Source organism: Neltuma alba, unplaced genomic scaffold (assembly GCF_004799145.2).
Source record: "Neltuma alba isolate B1F8T4 unplaced genomic scaffold, ASM479914v2 tig00003139_pilon, whole genome shotgun sequence".
NCBI classification, from domain to species: Eukaryota; Viridiplantae; Streptophyta; class Magnoliopsida; order Fabales; family Fabaceae; genus Neltuma; species Neltuma alba.
The window spans coordinates 27,610-37,587 of NW_021633157.1; the positions used below are offsets into that span (position 1 = coordinate 27,610).

A 9,978-nucleotide genomic window follows, 5' to 3' on the forward strand; every position below is an offset into this window, starting at 1 on the left:
AAATTTCACAGGAGGAGGATTTTGTGGATTCTCACATGATAGTTCTATGAACACAAGCCAAGATTATCACTCAGGCAAAGCCTCAAAAGAAAGATTTAACATTTAAAATATGATCAGATGCATTATTGGTACATGAAAAAGAATGAACTTGGAATGTCACCATAAGGAAAAATAATTAATTTAAACCAATGAAAGAATTTCTCAAACGCCTCAACAGCATCAATTACAAACTTCTTCACAGAATTCTTAGGACGAGTTCTTGTTGGTCTTGTAACGGTAGAGAATCCTCTTGTTCTTGTTCGATGTGTTCTCAATAGTGAGGACAATCTTTCCAGGTTCATTGTTCGTGAAAATGTTTCTAACAGGCCCTTCTTGTGAGCCCATCTTCTTCCCTTTTGAACTATGACTGTATAAGAACCCTCATCGGTGGGAACAAATTCCTCCCTGTAATTCACCTCCCAACCCAACACAGTTAAATCCCAAAGCAATGTGTTTCCAACCTGTTGATCAACCACAATCAGCAAGCGACGTTTTTCTTGGGTAAACAGCAGACATTTTTATCTATGATGTTCTTGTTTCTAAACCTAAATTGAAAGAACTTGTACACAAGTTGGTACTACCTCTAATGCGGGAATTTCAATGGTTGCTGTTGATCCAGCCTTGAGAGTAATTTCAGAAACAGAGCCATCTTGGGCAGAAAATTCAGAGTCGTTTTCCCTCTTGAAACCACCGTAGTTAACAGGGATCTCCTCAATAGGAATGTACCTGTTTTCAAGAAATGAAGATAAAATCGATTCTGAGTTCAGAGTGAAGTAAGGGCATTTCAGTTTTGTCTTCCGCAGATCTTTGAAAAATCTCCTGTATAACTATGATACTTGGAAGTCCAATTTATTCGAATTTCATCATTTTACGTGAACTAAACTCTTCACGAAATCGAAAGAATATCACAATTGGGATTAATAGAGTGATGAAAAACTTATTTGGATGCGACTGATGGTGATGTTCGAATCAAGTAAACGTTGTTTTAGTTTTAGTCAACTTGATAAAGAATGGGATAACGGACATACTTGAGCAGGGTTTCGGTGACCTTAGCAGGACGAGCAACGACAAATTTGCTCTTTGTTCTCTGTGTTAAGAAAGGAGATAGAAGGGCATTGAGAGCATAGTACCAGAAAGGCACATTGATGAAAATCTACAAACACAAACACAAGCGCAATGCTCAGTTATTCTGATCAACTAGAGACAGGAACACACAGATTGGTCATTGAATATGACTGACAAACTTACATTTTTGGCAACCATTTCAGGGTAGTTGTCCTGCAAAATGGCAAGAGCTTGCTTCGTGGCAACTCGGAGCTCCTTTTTGGCCGGACCAGGGGAGCTCTTAAGATCATTGATCTGAAGCAAGGAAGAAACACCTCCGGGCTTCATGTTCAACTTCTGAATACCCTCCTCCATCAACTGCAACCTCCATCTCAAGAACTCACTTCGCTTTTCCTCAGTCCCAAATGTCTTATGGTACATCTCTTGGCTGTCGAACACCCCAAAAATGTTGTAGCACACGGGATGACCGTCGCGATCCACGCCGTTCATGTAAGCAGCGGATCTCAGGTCGGAGCCAAAATCCTCGTCAAGAATGGAATCGATATTGGATTCCTTGCGCCATTTAAGCGTCTTGGTCAGCATGTCGAAAGCTTCATTGACTTTGAACTCCCTAGCCCTCAAGAACTTGAGGAGAACAACATCAACACCCTCTGCTCCTTGGCTGGGCAAGAGAGGTACTCCCCACAGAGAAATACCCTTGTGGTGGATTTCCACCGGTTCAACTCTGTTACCGTCATAAGCGTCAGCAGCATCCTTTTCTTGCCTGGGGAACAGAGTGTTTCCGGCGATGGCTTCTTGGAGCTTAGATTTGAGTTGGTTCAAGGTGTTTCTCTCGAAGTCTTTGAGATCAGAAGGGAAGTTGCTTTCTTCCTTGTAAGAGGAGCTCTTGAGGACAGTTGGGAGTTGGGAATCGGTGGGAGGTGGTGGCTGTTGTTCAACAAGCGCCTCAGCGGGGTGGGGTTGTTCTCTAGTCATGGAGAGGACTTGGGGGACAGAGAGGGAGAGGAGAAAAGGAAGAAAATGGAATGAAGTAGTGTGGATTGTGGGTGGGAAGAAAGATATAATGAGGCTGTTGGATTGTGAAAAATATGAAAGGAAAAGGAGGAGCAACGGTCACAAAGCAGGATGCAGCCGCTGCAATAGGGTGACATGGGCATCCTGAGAGAAACGCCACTCTGGAAAGCAACCATTATATATTATTACGAGTATATTATATTATATTATAAATGCCTCTCACTCACTTTTTAATCAACAGCGCAACGGTCTTATGCATCGTGTTATATATATATATATATATATATGTGTGTGTGTGTGTGTGTGTCATATGTGCTGCTACCTCCTGTAATTAATATAAAGCCCTATTTGATTTTTATTTTGATCCTAAATATAACACCCTAATTCATTTTGTCTATCATATTTATATATATTTTTTTAAAGTAACCCTTCTAACAATAATAATTCTAGTCAATACACTTGATTAGTAAGAATATTTTAAAAAAGATAACATCTATTTAAGACAAATAACTAACCTAATTTACTTTTCTAATCTTCTTAAATTAGTCAACTGGTTCTTATAATTAAGATAAGAGGTAGTATTTTCTATACACCCTTACATAAGGGGGGGAAAAGGACGATGCAGGCGCATATACAAATTTATTAATAGCCTTTTAGGTAGATTCAATATTAAGATTTTTTTTTTTGCCAGCAATTCAATATTAAGATTTAAACGTACAGCGAAATTAAATTCAAGCTCATGAGTCATGTCATGTGACCTTGTTTTGGACATGTGGCAGGCACGTTGTAGGGTAGCAAGTATAGCAATGAAATAATCGTATCCTTATCAGAAAACACAGTCGCACCCGCTGACTGATCTAATAGATGGTCAATTTGAGAAAACGCATACTTATTTTCATTGTTGCTTTATTCAGCCGACATTAAATCATGATTGCGTATCTATCTATGATTCCCCAAATGAGTTTTGTCGAGTGCTGGAGTTGTGCTGTATGTATTTGTTTTGTTCGTTCTTGTTTCATTTCCGAAAAAAAGCAAGCAGCATCATACAGAGCCTTTAATTCGCATGTCGGGGAAATAGCGCACTCACGTGCAGATTGGATGTGTAGATGGTGCACATTGCAGTAAACAAAATCAAGCTAATAGCGGTCGTGTTCCACGTACGAGTAAGCCGTCCGTATCACCACCATCCACAAGCGGCTGTGTACGTAGGCAGGGAATTAGGATGATCCTCCCACGCTCCAACGTGACTGCTTCAGAAGCTGCTCCTCCTCCCGTCCCATCCACACACACACCCTTCTCCATCCTTCCCGCTCTCAGAGACGCAATCGCGGAGCATGTCTACCGCTAATTAAGAGTGGGATGCGCGTGCGTATTTGTTCTATTTACCAAAACGAGGGAGTACGATGGAAAACCATACTGTACTAGAAAAAATTATAAAAAAAATTAATTATTTGTTTTCTGTAGTAGAATTTTATGGAGCATGATGGAAAACCATTTCCACCTATTTTGGTGGAAATGGAAATGGAAAACTTTTCAATTCATAATACCAAAGAAACTTTATCATGAATAATACTATAATGGAGTAAAATACAATACTAGAGTAAAATAAAATATATAGAATAAATTAAAAAATCAAATTAATTACAAATAAAACGATGAATGCTCTGTAGGTGTTTGTTTTGTTGTCCCCAGGCTGATTTCGAACTTGTTTAATAGAATTGTTGGAGGCAACACACTCACATGCAGATACCAGATGGAGAAGAATACAATGTCCACTAGAGTATTAGTGTATATCGTACATAGCTTTAGGCCTTAGCCTTTAGGTGTGTGCATGTAAATTACACTGAAAGAAGGAACACGTGACTCAACCTCGAACCCACTTAAACGAAGCCTTTCCCCCCCAGGTTTCCTCTTCCTTGGCTCTTGTTACCAGTTGGGGTGGTATGATATGAGAAGCAGAAGCAAGAGAAGGAAGAAAGCGACGCCCCAAGGCGAGTCCCCGCCATGAGCACCACTCAGCTTGGGTGGCTCATCCTCAAGTCCATGCCGAAGGCGGCCATATCTAAGAACAGAGTAAGCCACCCACATCAACAAGAGCGGCACCAATATGTTGATGGATATGCTGCCACCGTTAGAGCTCCTTGGCAACCACAGCCAGAAGCCCACTATTCCTGCTACGGCCATCACCTGCGCCGGCGGTGCCCTTATCCGCCACTCCTCACTTATTGCTCTCTCCATTTTTGCGCTTCGCTCTTCTATGCCCCCACCATAAATAGTGTCTTATGGCGGTGACCTCAAGATCCTACCTTTCGCCCCACCCATTTTAACTCGACACTTGTTTTTTGCCTCGTCCCACCCGGCTCTAAAAATGATGCAATCTTCCGTCATATTTTGGACACTAGCTCCTACCGGATTGACTCAAATGAACGCACTCAAATGTATCCCCACCGCCCTGCCTCACCCCTACTTCGAGGCAGACGAGGACATCTATTCCGCAGCTCTACGGCCTCATCTCATAATAGTTACTTCTCTATTAATTATAATTAGTCACTTCCTCTATATGTAATTGAAAACATATGGATTATTAACTATAGTCGAGTCATCAAATATTTATTCTTATGTATATCCTAAGGCCCAGCAGGAAATCATAATATTTTATAAACGTGTTTTGAACAAAATGAAAAATAACAAAACAGAAAGGGTATATTTATATTTATATAGTCGCAGTTGCTACATGAATGTATAAAAGCCACCTATATCAGTTATCAGCTTAACAGATTATACATCCCTACATGAAAGCAACGGTGAGGCCTTCCTAATGCCACCCATAACCAGTATGCAAAGGGGGTTAACATGGCTCTGCATTTTCAACTATTCTCTTCAAGGCATCGGCTCCCGCGCATTTCAAAACCTGTGTCCATCAGCCACAAAATGCAATTAGCATACCGTCAAGACAAGTATCTTTTGCACTCGCAAATGACAGTCAAAAAGCATCAGCCTTAAATTACATTGACCCCCTGAAAATTTCATTTTCTAAGATGCCCAAAAAGCCTTCAATGAACAGAAAGTTAACTTCCCAGTCCCTACAAAGGGGAATGATTTATTCCAGCATATTTAATCAGTTGCCTACGTCACATACCATAACAATTATCATTCTTTTTTTTTTTTGGGGGGGGGGGGAAGGCAGCGGGGAGGGGAAGAAATAGACATGAAAAACCAGAGTTTTACATCGTTAGCATCCTTGAAAAAGCTCTGTTTATCTGTCTTCGGCCAACGTACCTGCCAACACCTAAAAGTTCAGGGGCAAAAAAAAAAACAAAAGCACAAAACATTAGATAAAATGAAGTAAGGCCTATAAATAACTGAACATTATAGATTATAGTCCACAAGCTTCAAGTTGGGTGAACAACACAGAACGCATGACCACAAAAAGCATCGACTATGTCCTCAGCTCCAATAAAATTGTGCTTGGTTCCGAAGGGAAAGAACCGTGACCTCATTACTTAGATATGCAGCATAGCCGATGCGACAAATTATGATCAAGCATGATAATGGAGAGAAACAAGAAAATTAGAAACGATCTCTATTTCATCAACAGACTTCAGTGCATGGTATGTAGGCATATACAGGGACCAACCACCGTATAATAAAGCCCCATAGAGCAATACGCTAACAGCTAACTACTTCCTATAGTTAGTTATCTTTTTATTTATCTCTAACATGTATCACATGAAACTCAAATTTGACGCATGAAACAGTGGGCTTTTCATCTCTAAGCTGCCTTTAACTCATTTGAGCTTCAATCGTCATGCTTTGGGTCAGGGGAGCAATCTGTCCATGCAATATATGCACATAAAAAATAAACTACATTTATATAGCACGAAAAATAAATTACTGCATTTATATGACCTTTCTCTCCCAAGTCGACGCGCTAACTCTTTAGCTAAAGCTTGGCCTGGTGGGTCACTATCAGTTGCCAAGATGATGCGATCTACCTATAAGAACAGAGAATAAGACAAACTACTTACGTGCTCAATTCTGTTTCAAGATATTATGGGAAGGGAAGACGCCATATCCTTTACCTTATCTAAGTACTCTTTGCAATTCCACAGGTATTGATATCCAGTATCCTAACTTCATCAAGACATTGGTACACAAATTAATAGACTGAATAGATAAATTAATTGACAATTCACTAAATATTCAATGAAAAGAACAGACAATACAGAAACTTCGAAGGAGGGTGTCAATAGACACAGATGAAATGAGAATGTAAGTCATGAAAAGAGATAATCATTGCGCACTTTATTTTCTGCACTTTTGTACATAGGAAAAATTTGTATCAATGTGTATGACTTCACAGGCCTTGAGGTTGCAAAATATGTGTGTGTGTGTGTGTGTGTGTGTACAAAATCACAAAAGGGTCTATAGTCCACTTTCATAGACAGAATCATCAGGGTCAAAGATGGGATAGACATGTACAATTTGCACAAAGGCATCGGTAAATATGAGTTCTTCATTGGCCCCATAGAAAAAAAGGAAAGAAAAGAAAGGGCAGAGGGAAGCGCATACATTCGGAACACAGATTGTGAGTGCTCTAAACGGACAATTTAGTCCAAACATTGTCAATGAACAAGCTAAGTGTGTGTATAAGGTTATTGAAATACACCAAAAAGGATAAAAACAAAAGAAGCACCGGCAAATCATCTATGCCAGCGAGACTATAATATAAACATAAACTCTCAACAGCCACAAATCAAATCCCGTCTTCTTCCTAGGCATAAAAAATGAGTTTGTAAATCACACTGCCTTCTCAAAAACTAAAGTCAGCATCGTATCCCAAGTCCTGACAAGTTCCAATATGAAATCAAACCTTTTCTATTGGCGGCAAATCTTTTGAGGAAACCTTTGATGGTGCTCCCCCTGGAACACTTACGCAATTTTGATAGCCAGCCTCTTCTAATGAAAGCTTGTCTATTTCCCCTTCAACCTAAAATCAGCACGAGATTGTATCAAAATATTCACCTCTTTTCTTTTTATTATTTTATCTTGGAGAGTGGAAACATCTAAAGGTGTGAAATTCAGATAATATGTAGAGATGGACAAAATGAACGCATGGAATTTACAATGATAATTTCAGCTGCATCACTGATGTCATCAAGTCCATACAAGATCTTGTCTGTACCTTTTCCCTGTACATCAAAGTCAGCATTTTCAATGCACATCAGATAATTACGATGAAGATATTATTTTCAAATTAACCTGTCCATAAAAGTAATTTTACTAAGTTGATAAATTCCAAGGCTTACGTTGATACAGGGGCCTTTATTCAATTGGCCATAATGATAGATATACTATGATCAAATGTGACTATAGCCTGTTGATTCTTAAAGGTTTGGTTGATCATTAATGCTAGAATCAAGGAGTAATGCTTACTGACGAATTATTTTGAGATGCCCATCTACTATTCACCCAAAAATAAAGGCTCCGGAGAAGTAAAGGTCCAGACCAATAAAACTTCCATCTCCCTTTCTTTAACTTCCCCCATTCCCTGCCCTTCCTTCTCTCTACAACTTCCGTCTGTCAACTTTAGCAAAATCCTTTTAAAACAAAGAATAGAGACAAGTCTTCTTAGAATTGTACAAATTAATGCTTGAAATGTGTTTTTGACAACCACTATATAAGTGCTACCCACTTTTCTGGTTAACACTGCGAGTTTGATGGTTTCTAATGTATCCAGTCAGCCATTACAAGTGGTACCCACTACAGAAGGATAAGGTAAACTAAATCTGAAATGATAAGCTCAGAAGGTTCACTCAATCATTTAGGGACACCTATAGTGAGAATGAAGAGACACGGTTAGACAAATAACAATAAATTCAGACAAAAACAAGTTACCTGCCAAAATCTTTTCTCCATAGTTCGGTATTTGCAACCAACAAGCAATCCATTCCGTCTGTAAGTAAAAGCAATTACATTCTGCAGAAAACTTCAAATGTCATCAGAAGTTCTTCATTTGTAAATACATTCACACACATTTTCATGGTTAAAGTGTAAAATATTATATATCTGAATCTCATTACTTCAAATCACTAGTATACAGTTGTATATCCTTGAATACAAACAAATTGGTCAGATTTGTCCAGACCTTTTGAAAACAAATTTTGCATACGCTTCATCAGACACTAATGTAGAGGTAAAGATTGGAGATAAAATCATATCACAAGTGTCAAAGTTTAAGTATATAGGAGATGATGGTGAAATTGAAGGAGATGTTATGTATAGGATAAAAGTTGGGTAGTCCTTTATGACTATAATGTACATATTAAGCTTAAATGGAAGTTTTACTAAATTATTATAAGACCAAGGATGCTATATTATAGTGAATTTCGGATATTAAAAGGACAACAAGAGAGAAAAAACCAAGGTAGTAGAAGTGAGGATGTTAAAATGAATGTATAATCGTACAAGAAAAAATAAGATTCATAATGATTATATACAAGGAAAAGATTGTGTGGCATCTATCAAGGAGAAAATGATAGAAACTCATTTAAGGTGATTTGGAATCTTTAGCTTTGTAAAGAAATGCAGAGAGAAACCAAGGACACTTGAGGAAATTATCAAACGAAAAGTAGAGATTTTGTAATCACAAAATAAAAAATGAGAGGGTTTATATAGGCATAGTTCAAAATACCTTGTTGTCGGACATTTGCATTACAGCATTTCTGCTCAGAGTTTTCTCTGATATCAGTCTCTCCTTGAAGTATGCAATAAGCTAGAATAGGAAAGTAGAAAATTAATACATGTGAACAATCAAACTAAATGTTATGAAATGGAAAAGAAGTTTCGGCACACACAAGATCACATAGAGACCTCGTTTCTACTCCATGCATACATTGCTTGGACATATATGAAGCTATTAACCATCAACATCTGGTAATTTGATTGTATATCGGAGCTCTACAAATCACATCATTGGTCATACTCTTTGTAGATTGTTTAGCTACCCAATATCTTTGATAATTAAAAAATCACTAGGTATGCAAACTGCCAGAAAAACTTGGTAATGTTGCTTATGGCCATAAAGGGTGAAAACGTAGTACTGAGTCACTGAAACAAATGTTGCCCTTGATGTAACAAAGGCTAATAGGAAAGAGAATAAATATCAAAGAGAATTCAACTTGGATTAACGAGGGAAAAGAAAATGTTAAAAAAAGAATTCCAATGGGTGCTGCTGTACCTTAACTAAAAACTTCAAAATCTCGTTTGAGGCACTAGCAACTAAGATTGGAAAAAGAATGACAAAGCGTAAGATAGTTAAAACTCAAAACACATATACTTGGCCTAATGCAGAATGCATCATGGCCTCTACCAGCCACATTATTTGGAAGATGAATCACCCTTTACTTATAAAGAAATGAACATTTATTATTCGAACATAATGACATTTTTTGCCATTTAATTAGAAGAGACCTTTGAAAGACCTCTAATAAAACAACAATGCAAAGAAATTTTAGAAGAGTTCATTTCAGAAACTGGTTGTCGTTTGTCAGGTACTAAGTTAAAGGGTCATTTTGAATACCTTAGGACCCAGCGGCTCTAATCCTAAACTCTCCTCAGTCATTGTTCCGTACGACTTTTGACCAACCCTGCGGTACAATTCTTTGTCATCTGCAAAAGCCTATAACCAACTAGTTATATATACATATATTTGACCAAAACCAACTAGTTATATAAAAGTATAGCAAACTTAGAAGTTACATTTGAGACTGAGAAGAGACAGGACCACATTATTTTACCTGACCAGCCCACCCGCATGAAGTTCGAAAACACCTCCACATTGCAAATTCACTAAAGACA

General features: G+C 38.2%; 1 protein-coding gene and 1 pseudogene across 1 annotated transcript; both read right to left on the reverse strand.

The window, feature by feature from the left end:
- Positions 1-160: 160 nt before the first annotated feature.
- On the reverse strand, positions 161-4,356 carry LOC114740409 (patellin-4-like; annotated as a pseudogene).
- A 610-nt stretch (positions 4,357-4,966) lies between these two features.
- LOC114740410 (primase homolog protein-like) lies at positions 4,967-9,964 on the reverse strand. The gene is made up of 10 exons (XM_028928553.1): positions 9,918-9,964; positions 9,701-9,789; positions 8,813-8,893; positions 8,017-8,097; positions 7,245-7,310; positions 6,992-7,108; positions 6,201-6,248; positions 6,028-6,113; positions 5,347-5,407; positions 4,967-5,029 (listed from the first exon to the last, which is right to left on the reverse strand). Exons 1-10 carry the CDS (start codon positions 9,934-9,936, stop codon positions 4,967-4,969), a joined length of 711 nt encoding a protein of 236 aa, XP_028784386.1. The 5' UTR covers positions 9,937-9,964.
- Between the last annotated feature and the right edge of the window lie 14 nt (positions 9,965-9,978).